General features: G+C 41.9%; 1 protein-coding gene across 1 annotated transcript; it reads left to right on the forward strand.

Annotated features, from left to right (window-relative positions):
* The first annotated feature begins 13,059 nt into the window (after nucleotides 1–13,059).
* Nucleotides 13,060–13,923, forward strand: LOC137018303 (paraneoplastic antigen Ma1-like). The gene has a single exon (XM_067382906.1). The coding sequence runs from the start codon at nucleotides 13,060–13,062 to the stop codon at nucleotides 13,921–13,923; it is 864 nt and encodes a 287-aa protein (XP_067239007.1).
* Nucleotides 13,924–17,188: the final 3,265 nt, after the last annotated feature.

Below are 17,188 nucleotides of genomic sequence, written 5' to 3' on the forward strand. Positions count from 1 at the left end.
TGTAGGAGGCTTGTATGAGTGGCTTTATTCCATTCTGTCGTCTCCGCCGGTTTCATAACATGTCTCCTTTATATTGTCATTTTCTGCTAGTCCGGCACTTTGCAACAACACAATCTTGTTTCTGCAGCGACTTTCAGCATGTTTCCTGTAAAAACGTCTGATGTTTACATTTTACGTGGCGTGAGAAAATCACATAAACCACGCAAAATCCAATCAGAGCAGTCAGACTGAAACTGATTTCCACAAATGCGATTTGAATAGGGTTTTCAAACCACATATGAATGTTGCTCGAAACGTATTTGTAAAAATCGCATTTCATGTGATTTTTGGGCATTCACACTTGCTAAATCTGATTGGGTTTCAATTGAATATGCACAAAAATCAGATTTGGGCTGACAGACTGAACATAGCCTTATATTGTTGGAATCCTTAGGTACGGACGAACAAAATGCATGTCTCGGATTCAATCGTCACCCTGGATTTTTTTTTTTTTTTGAAAAACCTACTTTAGCGAACTAGACCTAGGTTTTTGATAACTGTTAAAAAGCTTTAAAACATATATTTCCTTAGTAAATTGCATTGTTTTGGCTGTAAATGGTAGTTTCCATCTATGATCTAGGTGGTTACAGGCTTGCTAAATAAAACATTATATCTTTCAACACGTGTGCTTAAAGGCCTTAAAATGCTTGAACCCCATTAATTTGATTCCCAGCTATATATATTTTTCTCTCTGAAATGTGTCACTTTGGTTTTCAATGACATTGCAAAAGTTCTGATATGATTTATCTTTGTTTCATTTTTTACATCACAAAAAACAGCTGTTTTAACAAAGGTGAGTAGACTTTTTACATCCACTGTATAAACAAGTTTTTTCGCTATGTGTTGTTGCTGACAAAGGTTCTTCATGCTTCAGCACACATTTTCAACTAATTCATAATAAAATTATCACCTGACAGAGTGACTTAGCAGGTTATATGCAATGTGACACTGAAGTAGGCGTATGAAATGAATGTGATCATTTCATCTATGGTGCAGCACCTTCACCTTTACTGAGAATTTGTACTTCTGCCTCTTTGTCATGCATGTCTTGACAAGCTCCAACCTAGGTGAATTCAGAATAATACAGCTTACTAGTAGGCCTGTAGTACTTTCAAAAGAAAATTCAAGATGACAAGAAAACAAGAAAGAAACAAAAAATAACGTATGCCCTCTTTGGGCTTCCATAATATTCACCAGTGTAGTAGCCTACATTTTTGCCATAAAGATACGGCTGAAATAGAAAGAATAGTATTTTGTTCCAAGTCTCATGCATCATGTGAGTGCAATCATTAGTGATTTATGATTATATCTCCCATGCAGAGGCTGTGACTTCCTTCGCTTTATGTTGTAGGATTGGCCAGTATTAGGAGTTGTTGGTGTAAGTATAAAATCATAACTTAAGGTTCTTTCCTTTGATACTGTTATTGCTATTAAAGAGTTAGTTCACCCAAAAATGAAAATTCTGTCATTAATTTCTCACCCTCATGTTATTCCACACCCGCAAGACCTTCGTTCATCTTTGGAAAACAAATTAAGATATTTTTGATGAAATCCCCCCACCCCCAGAGAATACTTTTTGTGTGCAAAAACAAAACAAAAATTACTTTATTCAACAATTTCTTCTCTACCCTGTCAGACTCGTACGCAGCTGACGCAGTGAACGCAGTTCAGTGCTTCCGTGTTTACTTCCGAATGCTGGCTCTGTATTCATAATTCATAAAGTTGCTTCATAATAATAAGGTTGAACCACTGTAGTCACGTTCACTGTTTTAACAATGTTTTTACTACTTTTCTGGACCTTGAATGATGGTAATTTTGTTACTTTCTATGGGGGATATAAAAAACCTCGGATTTCATTAAAAATATCTCAAAGGTGCCCTAGAACCAGTTTTTACAAGATGTAATATAAGTCTAAGGTGTCCCCTGAATGTGTCTGTGAAGTTTCAGCTCAAAATACCCCATAGATTTTTTTTAATACATTTTTTTAAATGCCTATTTTGGGGCATCATTAACTATGCCTCGATTCAGGCTGCGGCCCCTTTAAATCGCGATCAGATCATGTGAGTATTGTATTTATTTGGATGTTTACATTTGATTCTGAATGAGTTTGAGGCTGTGCTTCATGGCTAAAGCTAACATTACACACTGTTGGAGAGATTTATAAAGAATGAAGTTGTGTTTATGAATTATACAGACTGCAAGTGTTTAAAAATGAATATAGCGATGGATCTCTTGTCTCCGTGAATACAGTAAGAAACAATGGTAACTTTAACCACATTTAACAGTACATTTAAAAAGACAATTTAAAAATATCACTAAGAATATCATGTTATCATGGATCATGTCAGTTATTATCGCTCCATCTGCCATTTTTCGCTATTGTTCTGAACTTTACAGCATGATGAAATACAATCAAATCATAACAGGTTTCAACAAAAATAATTAACTACAAATTCCTGAAACCTTCATGACCCAACAAACAAGAGTAGGCTAATGCGGCAGTAACTTGTCATTTTGAGCAGCTGTTTCTATTAATAGTTTGATCATTGTCGTGAAATTAACAGACAGTTAACTCAGATGTGTGAATTGCATTTTGAAATAGAAATACTTTGATGCTAAGTTGTGTCGTTGTACCGTGTGGGTGGTACTGAGGAAGACAGGTGGAGACATGGATCTATTTGCAAGGGTTTAATGGAGAAACAAAACAACAAACAGGAACAGGGCAAGCAAGGCAAACAGGGCCAACGACAACTACATTTAACAAAGGAACAAGGGAAACACAAGGGCTATATATATACACAAGGCTAAAAAAAGATAACAAGACACACCTAGGGGAGGCAATCAAGGGGAAAGCAACAAGAAAAATGGATTGCAAATCTGGAACAGGAAATGGGAAACCCCATTTTGAATTAATGATTTTAGTTAAATGAACAAATGATCTTAGGTTTGGAAAAGAGTTTTAAAAAATGCACATTTTTAGCTTTTTTATTTTTTTTTTATAAATGACACCAATGTTTACTAGAGCCAAAGTGATTGTGATTGTAAAATATATATATATATATATATATATATATATATATATATATATATATATATATATATATATATATATATATATTTTACAATCACAATCACTTTGGCTCTAGTAAACATTGGTGTCATTTAAAAAAAAAAAAGATGTTTACTAGAGCCAAAGTGATTGTAAAATTATATATATATATATATATATATATATATATATATATATATATATATATATATATATTTTATTTTTTATTTTTTTTTTTTTTTTATTATGGATCATTTGAATTGCATTTACAATTGTTATGATCACCGTCTGTTCCTGTCAGTTCCCGGACTACATTACCCATAATCCTCTCTGCCAATCACCTGCACTCACTCCATCAATCACTATCACTAATCACCACACCCAGCTGCAGTACATTAACAGGACTATAAAGGACTCACACTCACTCCACCAGTTTGCGAAGTCTTGATTACCATTGTGTCATTTCTGAGCGTTTCTATCCTGTCTGCCTGCTTGTTATCGTTCCTGCCTGTTTCTTGTTTTTGACCCGTCGCTGCCTGTCCTGATCATTGCCTGTCCCTTGACTACGACTCTGCCTGTTCCTCACTGTTCCAGTTTGTTCCTGTTTTGACCCTGCCTGTACGACCACTCTTACTTCTAATAAATGCTGCATTTGGATCCCCTGCCTGTGAGTCCCATTCGTTACAGAAGACTTCGCCACTACCAAGATCCAGCAGCTACCGTGAGTGTTCCTGTCTCAACAAATATGAACCCATCTGCCAAGTTAATAGGTCTCCGTCAAGGGGACAGATCCATTGAGAACTATGTCATGGACTTTATTGAACTGGCACCGTTAACCTGTTTTAATGAGGAGTGCCTAATGATATTTTTTCGCGGTGGACTATCTGACCTGCTCAGTGCTGTCATGCCGCTACACGATCCAAACGGGACGTTGGAACAGTATATTGAACAGGCTTTACTACTGAGCGGATCTCAATGTACTGTGGGTGTCGCAGAAGAACGCGACACCATGCTTAATCACGTAATGGCCGCCGCATCAAAGAACACTCACAAAATGGCGGCCACCATCACAACAACACCAGTCTATGTCCCAGCTGATCGCCCAGAGCAACGTCACGTCTCCGCTGATCGCCCAGAGCAACGTCACGTCTCCGCTGATCGCCCAGAGTCACGTCACGTCTCCGCTGATCGCCCAGAGTCACGTCACGTCTCCGCTGATCGCCCAGAGTCACGTCACGTCTCCGCTGATCGCCCAGAGTCACGTCACGTCTCCGCTGATCGCCCAGAGTCACGTCACGTCTCCGCTGATCGCCCAGAGTCACGTCACGTCTCCGCTGATCGCCCAGAGTCACGTCACGTCTCCGCTGATCGCCCAGAGTCACGTCACGTCTCCGCTGATCGCCCAGAGTCACGTCACGTCTCCGCTGATCGCCCAGAGTCACGTCACGTCTCCGCTGATCGCCCAGAGTCACGTCACGTCTCCGCTGATCGCCCAGAGTCACGTCACGTCTCCGCTGATCGCCCAGAGTCACGTCACGTCTCCGCTGATCGCCCAGAGTCACGTCACGTCTCCGCTGATCGCCCAGAGTCACGTCACGTCTCCGCTGATCGCCCAGAGTCACGTCACGTCTCCGCTGATCGCCCAGAGTCACGTCACGTCTCCGCTGATCGCCCAGAGTCACGTCACGTCTCCGCTGATCGCCCAGAGTCACGTCACGTTTCTGGATCCGTCCAAGGGCGCAGAGGATTACGTTCCAGTGTGGATGATCTTCCTCTGACTACAGTCCGAGCAGCTGGCATCCCCAAGTCCTCGCCGGCCACTTCGCTCTCAAACCAGTCGGCCGCTTCGCTCTCAAGCCCGCCGGACGCTTCGCTCTCAAGCCCGCCGGACGCTTCGCTCTCAAGCCCGCCGGACGCTTCGCTCTCAAGCCCGCCGGACGCTTCGCTCTCAAGCCCGCCGGACGCTTCGCTCTCAAGCCCGCCGGACGCTTCGCTCTCAAGCCCGCCGGACGCTTCGCTCTCAAGCTCGCCTGTTGCAACGCTCTCAAGCTCGCCTGTTGCAACGCTCTCAAGCTCGCCTGTTGCAACGCTCTCAAGCTCGCCTGTTGCAACGCTCTCAAGCTCGCCTGTTGCAACGCACCTATTCGCCCTGGACGCGATGGACAAGATGGCTGCTTTGCCAGTGCCTACGGGCAAGATGGCCGCCCCTTCGGTGCTCACTGAGGTAGGGGGCGTTCCAGCCATTGAGTCCGCTCCAGAACCCGCTTCAGCCAGTGAGTTTGCTCCAGAGACCGCTCCAGTCGGTGAACCATTGCCTCACTCTCGGAGGAAGAGGAGGAGGAGGAAGAAGGCGTCCTCCTCTCCTCAAGACGCTGACGCCGTTCAAGAGGCCGCTGTGGGCCTGGAGACCACTCCCGAGGTCTCTCCTGCTCCGCCCAAGCGTCATGCTCTACCAGCACCGCCTAAGCGTCTTGCCCTGCCGGCGCCTACTGAGCTCCTCGCTCTGCCAGCGCCACCTGTGCTTCTCGCCCTGCCAGCGCCACCTGAGCTCCTCGCCCTGCCGGCGCCACCTGAGCTCCTCGCCCTGCCAGCGCCACCCAAGCTTCCAGCCCTGCCAGCGCCATCCACGCTTCCAGCCCTGCCAGCACCACCCAAGCTTCCAGCCCTGCCAGCGCCGCTCAAACTCCTTGCCCACGAACCTGCGACGGGCCCCGCTGAAATCCCCACTAGGGCCATTTATGGACTCATTGCTGCGGCTGCCCGAGCCGCCTGACCTGCCGTGGCTGCCCGAGCCGCCTGACCTGCCGTGGTTGCCCGAGCCGCCTGACCTGCCGTGGCCGCCCGAGCCGCCTGACCTGCCGTGGCCGCCCGAGCCGCCTGACCTGCCGTGGTTGCCCGAGCCGCCTGACCTGCCGTGGCCGCCCGAGCCGCCTGACCTGCCGTGGCCGCCCGAGCCGCCTGACCTGCCGTGGCCGCCCGTGGCTCCTGACCCTCCGTGGCCGCCCGTGGCTCCTGACCCTCCGTGGCCGCCCGTGGCTCCTGACCCTCCGTGGCCGCCCGTGGCTCCTGACCCTCCGTGGCCGCCCGTGGCTCCTGACCCTCCGTGGCCGCCCGTGGCTCCTGACCCTCCGTGGCCGCCCGCGGCTCCTGACCCTCCGTGGCCGCCCGTGGCTCCTGACCCTCCGTGGCCGCCCGTGGCTCCTGACCCTCCGTGGCAGCCCGTGGCTCCTGACCCTCCGTGGCTGCCCGTGGCTCCTGACCCTCCGTGGCTGCCCGTGGCTCCTGACCCTCCGTGGCTGCCCGTGGCTCCTGACCCTCCGTGGCTGCCCGTGGCTCCTGACCCTCCGTGGCTGCCCGTGGCTCCTGACCCTCCGTGGCTGCCCGTGGCTCCTGACCCTCCGGGGCTGCCCGTGGCTCCTGACACTCCGGGGCTGCCTGAGTTCCTGGACCTGCATTGGGGACCCTGTTCCTATCTGCATGCAGGTCCCCAATGCACCCACCCACCCTCCCTAGCTGTTCCTTTTACGCCGCGAGGACGCGCCTTCCGGGAGGGGGGCGTTATGTTATGATCACCGTCTATTCCTGTCAGTTCCCGGACTACATTACCCATAATCCTCTCTGCCAATCACCTGCACTCACTCCATCAATCACTATCACTAATCACCACACCCAGCTGCAGTACATTAACAGGACTATAAAGGACTCACACTCACTCCACCAGTTTGCGAAGTCTTGATTACCATTGTGTCATTTCCGAGCGTTTCTATCCTGTCTGCCTGCTTGTTATCGTTCCTGCCTGTTTCTTGTTTTTGACCCGTCGCTGCCTGTCCTGATCATTGCCTGTCCCTTGACTACGACTCTGCCTGTTCCTCACTGTTCCAGTTTGTTCCTGTTTTGACCCTGCCTGTACGACCACTCTTACTTCTAATAAATGCTGCATTTGGATCCCCTGCCTGTGAGTCCCATTCGTTACAACAATAAACTGACTTAAATTTATTAGAAAAAAGTCATACATTTTATTTACACATTTAACACTTTTTTTAAATGTAAATATCTGTTTCAGTCTCAGGGATAGGCACTTTAAAAAGGAAAGTGTGAAAAACAAATATTGTGGAGCCTTTAATATTTTCATATTCATATTTTTTGATGGGCACTAGTGTTGTAGAGACCGAAATGTCACATCTATTGCTGAGGTAAGTAGACACATGATGCAGAAATAACAAAGATACAGCTTTTTGAAATTGATTACATGAAAAAAGTACTTGAAGCCCACTCTGTGAAACCATTCACTCATGTACTTAATCTTGAGACCATGTCTGCAAAACCACAAGCACATTATCTGCTTTACACATTTGCAATTGTAAAACAAACTTTTTGCAAAATGCTAGACACTTCGTTAGACACATCACTCAAAACTAACAGCTCTTGTGCTTCATTTGGGAAACACTGGCCTTTAAATGTCACGCTCATTTACCGATTACCACTCATTTACCCAACGATTATGTGTGAAAACACTTATACATAATTTGTTCGCTTTGAAATAAAAACCCATTGTTTTGAGAAAGAAATCCCTTATTTTTACCCCTTTGCATTTCTGTTTATACTGTAAATATAGATTAATTTGATCACTTAAAAAATGTCAAATTAATGTTTTAAGAAACAAACACATTTTCACTCTAGCAATTATGTTTATTTTGTAAATATATTCTGAATATGCATACAAGTCAAGTCACCTCTATTTATATAGCGCTTTATACAATACAAACGGTTTCAAATCGGCTTCACAATAGTAACCAATTCAAATTCTCCTAAAAACCAGCTCCAAAAAAGCCAATAATGTCATTATTCAGCTCAAGTCAGTTCAGTGTTGATTCAGTTTAGTTCAATAACTGTAAAAAATTGATCAATTGTGCATACACGTTGTATTTGTGCACATACATGTGTGTGAGTGCTATGACAAACTCCTGTCCACTCCACTGCACACTGAACAAGCAAAAGCCACAAGATAGCAGTTTTTTCATTTGTCACATCTGTGATTATTTTGACATGTATTTGGCTAATCATTTAATGGTTTGCAAAAAGACCATTTTTAGAGGAGTTAGAATAGTTTTGAATTAGGTGTTTGCATTTGCAAGAGAGATGTGTTATTTTCCATGCGAATGCATGTTTTGTGATTTTGTGTGTAGAGTTTCGAGAAATGAAGCCATATGCTGCATTCATGCCATGTCACGCCCATAATTACCATAGTCTGAAGATAACAATCGCAATGTTCTATTCATAGCTGTTCACACTCTCAGAGTGGAAATAAGGTCCATTCACAATTATAACTATAAAGATAACGATATAGATCTAGTTCTAAAATTCGTTCTAAATATAAAAGAATTGCAGTGTCCACACCACAGCTATAACGATAACGATATAGAGAAATGATATCGTAGGGATTACTTTCGGAATGATTTTTTTCCAGCTGACAGCCAATCAGAATCCATTACAATTTAAGGGCTTGTGCATTTAAAATGGCAATTACAGAGCAGTTAATCACTGAGGTCCAGAAAAAGCCACTACTGTTTGACAAGTCAAACCCCCTTTTCAAGGATACTTTAAAGAACATGGATATATGGAAAACAATCGGTCATACCCTTGGAATAAATGGTATTAACGATGAGATCATTATGCCAGGCTAGCAAACAGTGTAAAATAAAATTACCTCAGGTATCCAGCACCAGTGCTGCCAATTTAACGATTTTGTAGCTAGATTTACAACTTCCACGCCCCTTATGAGAATTATTTCAAAAGCCTAGCGACAAATCTTGCATAAACTTGGACAAACCTTATCTAGATTCCATGACTTGCCCACTGATCTATATTTATATTAATGTAGATCATTGGACTCGCCAGTATGACGTCATCTAGCCACATTTAGCAACCACTTTAGCTACTTTCAACTGAAAGCAATTGGCAACACTGTCCAGGGCTAGTTTCAACAACATTGTCTTGCTTCATTTTAAGTTAAAGGGAAAAAGACTAGGCGTTGTTTTTATTCCACTATATTGATGTATCAGGTCACTGAAACTGAACCTTTTTGAAAACTCCTGCCAGGGTAAAGATTTTAAGAAACTCTGGTTGCAGTGTTGTCATGTATCCAATGAAATCTGAGATTTTGTGACGTGAGAGTATGCACTGTTATCTCGTTTGTTTGATGTGCGTCGTTATCTCCTTTGTTTACATGAGGTGAGTTATTACAATGGCAGACCAATATATTGCTGCTAATAACTTGCTAACAAGGCTTTGATTGGCCAACATGGCTTCACGGTTATATATACGTTTATATATGGTTATATCGCCACCTGTTGGTTTGGCATGCTCTTGACAGTGCTTCATAGCATGTTTTTTCATTTTAATGTGGACAGAGATTTATTTTTTTAAACAATGCTTGTGTGGGTTTTTTAAATGAAGGAGGAAAAACTCAGTTTATAAAGAATACCCGTGTATGTGTGGACTAGGCATAATAAGAGATTTTTTTTTTTTACTACTGTTGCACAGGGTCTAAAATTAATGGGGAATTGGGGAAAAAAATCCATCAAAATTAATAATTTTTTTTTTTATTTCATATGTCCTCATAATCTTTCATCAAGAACCTTAACCTTCCCTCCCCATATATAGGAGCCAAACGTAATTTTTAACCACTAGATGGCGGTGTGAACTGGGAGGAGTTATATGATATTTAAACTTCTCATGATTGCGTGGTAGGGGGAAACAGGTGGTGGGAATATACGGTTCTTACCGTATCACCAAAGAATATACACTAACAAGAAGTGACACTTAATAGAATGATCCATTGCAACACCGGCACCCAGCAGCAGCCCTGCCTTTCCGCCATTTTGTGGTGAAAGCGAGTCGGCAGTCCACTAGTTTCTATGGCAATATCAGCTGCTTTGTTTAAAAAAAAAACAAAAACAAAAAAAACATACATTAAAGCTGAAATCCAACCTGAATGATGACAACACAGAATAAAATACTATCACTAGTGATCATCAAATCCTTTTAACAGTTTATTTTACACACTTTGTATTTAAGTCTTCCACTTTTTTTTCACAAAACTTTTGCTCTCTAGAAACCCATTCAGTTTGGGTTAAAATTCTTTAAAATGCTTATAAACACTGAATTATTACCAACATATGAAATTAAATTAAAGACATGCATCAGAAAAATTGGGAATTTGGGACAATAAATATATGAATATAACAGCTTGATTTTGCAGTGTTGTCTAATGTCCATTGAAGCAAAAGTGTCCAAAAGCGGGAATTATGTGATAACGGACACAGCAATGCATCATGTATTATAAGATCATTATGTCTGTAGCGTGTAGCATTATGTTTGTAGAATTAAGTTTGTGATCCATTAAAACCTACAATAGCCTATTTCAATTCAGACCTAGATATTACCATTACTCCACTAGGTCAATATATTGTTTGCTGCAAACATAATGATCTTAAATTTATTAATTATTAACTATTAATAAATGTGTAAAGTTGTGTAAATGTGTAAATACTCAATAAAGTAGGCTAACTACGTTACCTCAGATGGATGAATGGCTGGATTCCACAACTGGTAAAATAAAACATATATAAGACAATATAACATTTACTGTGAGAGCCATACAATTTACTGGTGACTTAATTTTAAAAATTGTTCTATTGCGCTTCTGATTTGGCAGTGAAATTTGCCGATTTTGGGTGCGTAAGATGTGAAGGATTCTATGGTCCAGTCAGTATTTTCACCCCATAATGGCGGTTGCGCCATCGGAGCGCCATTTAGTGGCTGTTACCCAAAATATATGTAAAGTGTTGTATCAAAGTGTTGCCTCTTGGATTCTAAGCTCTTTGGTATCACACAGACATAGCCATGAACATGTGCTTTATTGTAAGCTGCAGTTTCTTCTATTAAATTAATACAAAGCAAGCAAGGATCTATGCATGGACAATGGTTTTATTTCCAACATACGAGTTAAGAACATCTTATCATCTGTTCCTGGGCTTGTAGGAAAGCCACTACAAAAGCAAGAACCATCTCGAACTAAGAGGATATCATTTGGAATTGAGTTTTTTGTGCATTGGAATGTACGGAGAAAGTGAATGGAAAAGTTGTTGACTTGCGCACATAGTAGAGTGAGTGACTACTATTGGAGTGTGGATCGCATACCTGATGTGTTGCAGAGTCTTGCCAATTTGAACCGAACAGAGTGTTTATGCAGGAATGCACAGTAATCTCCGAAGCCTGACGTAACGCCGGTGAGTGAACTTTTCCTTCTTTGAGTGATGTTTATCATAGCATGAGATGATGATACGGGACGAAGTTTGAGTCACGGCCTAAGTTTGAATGATTGTTCTACAATCAACAATGTGTACCCCACCCAAAGTAGCAGGAAAGGGTTAACTTAAGTGATGGGTGCAGTTATGGTTGTGGCCTGTAGGTGCGCAGGTGAGCAGTCTTAAGAGAGCAGAGTACAGCATACAGCCTTGTGAGATTGCTGTTTTGAATCCTCCTGTGAAAAGTTTATTTCTGTTGTGTATTTCACAAAATATTATGTTTTTTTCTTTTAAATTCATCTAATTTACATTGTATTAAAAAAAAGGTTACGTGATTCATGATATGCTCGTGAAACGGAGTGAAAATCATTTTAATAGATGCAGATCTGTAAAGAAGAGTTCTTGTAACTTTGTAAGAGTTCAGTGTTTGAAACTGATTACAAAATGTATGTGCAGATTGGTTTTTCCCTTTCCCTGTGGTCTTCGACGCCACAGGGTTGTTGAATTGAAGATGGCGAGCCAGTGAAACTCCGGAGGAGAAATATCATGAGCAGTGGCATTCTTTACGTGCTATATTTCAACAATTTCTAGGATCTTCAGTCTCCACGGAGCCCTAGAACTTTATTTATAAACCTTGAGTGAACCTACATGAGGATCAGATAAGAACTTTTGATCATATTCACTACCTGGGTAGTGATTGATTTTTCTTATTTTCTTTTATGGGCCCAAATTTTATTTTGTTTATTTACTATTATTGAACTAAAATTTTATTTTCAGTGGTTCTAATATTGTTTAACGGGAATTGAGCAGAATCGCTACATAAAACTTGGCAAGCCAGCCAGGAGGCAGCATGTGTGTCCAACCACCATAACAAGGTATACAGTCAGTGCATTATTTGATGTTGTACATGTAAACGAACATGGATGTTGTGATTACTGAAAATGTTAAGATACCAAATTCTCTTCTTGTCATGGGTTTATCTGACACAGAAGCAGATGAACAGCTAATTGGCTATTTGAAACAATATGGCTCTATAGAGAGGATACTTTAGGTAAACAGTGCTGACCCCAAATTTCAAAATGCAGCCATAATTGAATTTCAGAGTGGGGCTGCTATCCGAGGCCTTCAAAGTCAGGCCGATTTCTGCCAGTTCCAATATTATATGCCACATACAGCTTTTGTCTGAAGTGTATGCTGATAATCGTGGTACTGGGTTAATTACCAGTTATCTTTCTGAGCTGAGAGATGTTGCTAAACAGAGTGGCATTGATTTTTAAAAGTTGTTGCTGGATGAACTAGAAAACATTAAGGACTCCACTAGAGGTGAAAGTCTAAGTGAAACTGAAAATGTGGATATTGGACATGATACTCTCTACAACTTTAACGCTTTGACTGTTGCATCACCTGGAGAGGGAGATAATCTGCCTTCAGGAAAGCCTGAGATACATACCGCCGATGATTGTTTTCCCCACTTCTAGATGGGAGCTGATGCTTCCTCTAAAAGAAAGAAGCCTTCTTATTCACTCTTACCTGAGCAGCTCAGCCCTTCTGAAGTCCAGAGAGTAGTAGTAGAGCATGTTGTAAAGATCACTAATATCTCTGCACAGTACGATTAGTGGCCCGAAGCTGAGATGCTTTTCTGGCACAGTCCCCTTGTCGCCAATGGAGGTGGACTATGACACCTGGCGAAACAATATTGAGTTTTATCTCAATGATGTCACATTCTCTGATGTGCAGATAGTCAGGAAAATTGTTGAATGCCTCTTACCTCCTGCGGCTAATATCATTAAAAATTTAGGCCCTCAGACTGACCCTAGAACTTACCTCAGTCTACTCGATTCTGCTTATGCTTCTGTAGAAGATGGAGACAAACTGTTCGCTAAATTTCTAAACACAAATCAGAATGCTGGGGAGAAAGCATCTGCTTATTTGCAGAGACTACAGTCTGCTCTTAGCAATGTGATAAGGAGGGGTGGTATGGCCGTTGCTGATATGGATCACCAATTGCTGAAACAGTTCTGCCGTGGATGCTGGAATAACAGTTTAATCTCCAGTTTGCAGTTAGAACACCGAAAGTCTAATCCACTTCCCTTCTCTGAGTTCCTGCTCCTCATTAGGACAGAAGAGGACAAAGAAGCGGCGAAATCCCTCCGAATGAAACAGCATCTAGGCCTTCCAAAAGCCAAAGTTCAGTCACATCTGCAAAGTGTAGAGTGTTGCACAGATGAAATTGATACTTTTCAAAATGTTTCAAGTTCATCTCCCATAACCAAGAGGATGCAAAAGCAGATAGCTGAGTTGCAAATGCAATTAGCAACCCTCAGAGCTACAAAGAATGAGCAGAGAGCTAAGTTGAAGATGATGGAAAAGTCTGCCCAACCCTGTGAAGGGAAAGCTAACAAGAAGCTCAGACCATGGTACTGTTTCTGCTGCGGTGAAGATGGGCACATTGCACCATCTTGCTGTGGTGATCCAAACCCTGAGCTTGTAGAAGCTAAAAAGAAAGAGCTCAAAGAAAAGCTGTGACTGTGGGAGAAAGCTAACAGTGAATGTGAGAATCCTTCTTTAAACTGAGTTCTGTTTCTGTTGCGGAACAGAAAAAAATGAGGATTCAGAAGTGTCCCAATTCCAGAGTTAAAACGAAAGCTGGCATCTATTCACAAAGTGTTGAAAAGAAAACCCAAACAGCTAAAAAGCTAGTGGGTGAGAAATGTACTGCCACAATTTCAATCTCTGGAAAAACCTGTAATGTTTTACTCGACACAGGTTCTCAAGTGACCACTATATCCGAGTCGTTCTACAATGAAAACCTGTCTGAGAATCCCATTCAACGATTGAAAATCTTCTTGAAGTAAGGATTGCCAATGGCCAGCATGTCCCATATTTGGGTTATGTGGAAGTAAGTGTAGTCTTCCCTAAAGAATTTGTGGTCAATGAACCTGAAATTTCCTCCTTAGCTTTAGTCATAACTGACAATGGCTCAAACAGTGATGTTCCTGTTTTGATAGGTACAAACCTACTCAATGTACTTTATAGCGAGTACAGTGCAAATGCAAAATCTATAAAATACTCCAAGTCTTTTGGTTATGATCAAATCTTTAAAGTGCTTAAATTGAGAAACAGGCAAAGTGAAACTGGAAGAGTTGGGTTGATGATGCTAAAAGGCAAAGCTCAGAAGGTCATACCTGCAGGCCAGAAAGTTCCTCTTGAAGGTTACATGAGCATGCATACTATTCAAACAGTCATTCATACAGTCAAACCGAGGTATTACTGGAACAGCCTTCCAACACCGTTTTGCCTGGAGGACTTTTCGTGGATTGTTGTCTTGTTATGCTGCCTAGGCAGCCTCCATACAAATTACCTGTTTGGGTCAGAAATGAGAATGATCATGATGTAACACTTCCTGCCAGCTGTGTCATCGCTGAGTTAAATGTGCCACAGCAGGTAATTGAGACTTCTTTGTCTCCTGACTGTCCAAATGGCTTAAAGTTGAATGACTCCAGTCAAACAAAATCAAGAAAATACCATTGTAAAGTTTGATTTTATGTGACTCACCTCTTTCTGAGAAATGGACAGATCGGATCACACAGAAACTAAATGCTTACAGAGATGTATTTGCCCATCATGATCTGGATTTTGGCCATGCCACTAAAGTAAAACATTTAAGTTACTTTAAACTCATGAAGGGACTCATGATGATTAAGAGAGGGAGAGTGTAACCCACCCAAAGTAGCAGGAAAGGGTTAACTTAAGTGATGGGTGCAGTTATGGTTGTGGCCTATAGGTGCGCAGGTGAGCAGTCTCAAGACAGCAGAGTACAGCATACAGCAGGGGTTGGCAAGTTCGGTCCTAGAGAGCCACTGTCCTGCAGAGTTTGCTCCAACCCTGGAAAAAAAAAAAACCTTCAGCTGCCTAAAGCCTTAGGCTGCGTTCCAGTTCGGTTTTTAAATGCCCTTCCCTCGCTAACTTCACTCGGTCTCGTTGACTCGGATGTACGTCATTGCTTACGTTGCACGAGTGCCCACTTCTGGTGGAACCTTTGTATGGGCTGAACTGGAACGTCCTAAGCCCTTGATCACTTGGAATCCGCAATGGAGTTGATTTATTATTTATTTTTTCCCCTTACAAAATTGTTTAATACAGCATTAATATGCATGTATGTGTGTTTAAAATGTTTAAAAAATAATTAATATATCATAGAGCTGTTTGTGGTGGGGTAAATTAAATGCGATATGCGGTGACGTCACAATCATGTTGCATTGTGGGTTATGGAGCTGCCTGAAGTGTACATATGAAGTAGACTCGCTCCCTCGGTCAAAATCGAGGGAGCGAGGGTCTGTTCATATAAACTTCCCTCGTCCACTTCACGAAGTGGAACGCACTTCAAAATGGCGGCAGGGATTCCCCCGAGGGGAAGTGTTTATGGAAGTTCGCGAGTGCGTGTCTAAAACTGGAACGCAGCCCAAGTAATCCTGAAGAGTTTGATTAGCTTGCTCAGGTGTGTTTGATTAAGGTTGGAGCTAAACTCAGCAGGACAGCGGCTCTCTAGGACCGAACTGGCCTACCCCTGGCATACAGCATTGTGAGATTGCTGTTTTGAATCCTCCTGTGAAAAGTTTATTTCTGTTGTGTATTTCACAAAATATTAGGTTTTTTTTCTCTTAAATTCATCTAATTTATGTTGTATTAAAAAAAAGGTTATGTGATTCATGATATGCTCTGAGGAAACAGCGTGAAATAGAGTGAAAATCATTTTAATAGATGCAGATCTGTGAAGAAGAGTTCTTGTAACTTTGTAAGAGTTCAGTGTTTGAAACTGATTACAAAATGTATGTGCAGATTGTTTTTTTCCCGTTCCCTTTCCCTGTGGTCTTCGACCCCACAAGGTTGTTGAATCAAGATGGTGTGCCAGTGAAACTCCAGAGAAGTGGCATTCTCTACATGCTATCTTTCAGCGATTTCTAGGATCTTCAGTCTCCACGGAGCCTTGGAACTTTTGTGGATCTTGAGTGAACCTACATGAGGATCAGATAAGAACTTTTGATCATATTCACTACCCGGGTAGTTATTGACAAAAAGACTATTTTTCTTTTCTTTTATGTGCCCAAATTTTATTTTGTTTATTTACTTTTATTGAACTAAAATTGTATTTTCCTTTTACTTAATCAAAATTGCACTTTCATATTCTAAAAGGGAATAGCGCAATAAAACTGTGCATTTGTTAAATATTACTTGTTGTTGTTGTGACTCACAACTACTGCCTCCTAGAGCCTAGATCTTGGATTTCAGTGGTTGTAATATCGTTTAGCGGGAAGTGAGTGGAATCGCTACAAATGCTTTTGGCTCACTGTGTTTGCTGCATTCTTTGTTGAAGTTGGATTTCACTCTATTCAGTATTATTTTTGCTTTGTGGCTTGTTTACTGAGTGTGAATGAATGATGATGAATTAATAAGTGCAAAGGGTGCCGACGATGGTGAAAGAAGTTCAGTGGCCATGCTGTTATTGAAAGAAACAGTGCTGTTGGATCAGAGAAAAGAGTAAGGAAAATTACTGACAAGGGTGTTTCATTGACTATTGAGAGCTTGCAAAGTCAAAGTCAAAGTTCACTCAAGCAAATAAAGTTAAACAAAGGGTCAATGATCTTCTTTCTGTAAAAGTGACTAAAGAAACCATTTCTGATATGCAAAAACATTACAAGAGTTTTGAAACACTGTGCAAAGATGTCATTGAAACACAATTCATTACTGAAAATGTCAATGCTTCAATCTGAGTATGAACAGCAACAAAGGT

Source organism: Chanodichthys erythropterus, chromosome 4 (assembly GCF_024489055.1).
Source record: "Chanodichthys erythropterus isolate Z2021 chromosome 4, ASM2448905v1, whole genome shotgun sequence".
NCBI classification, from domain to species: domain Eukaryota; kingdom Metazoa; phylum Chordata; class Actinopteri; order Cypriniformes; family Xenocyprididae; genus Chanodichthys; species Chanodichthys erythropterus.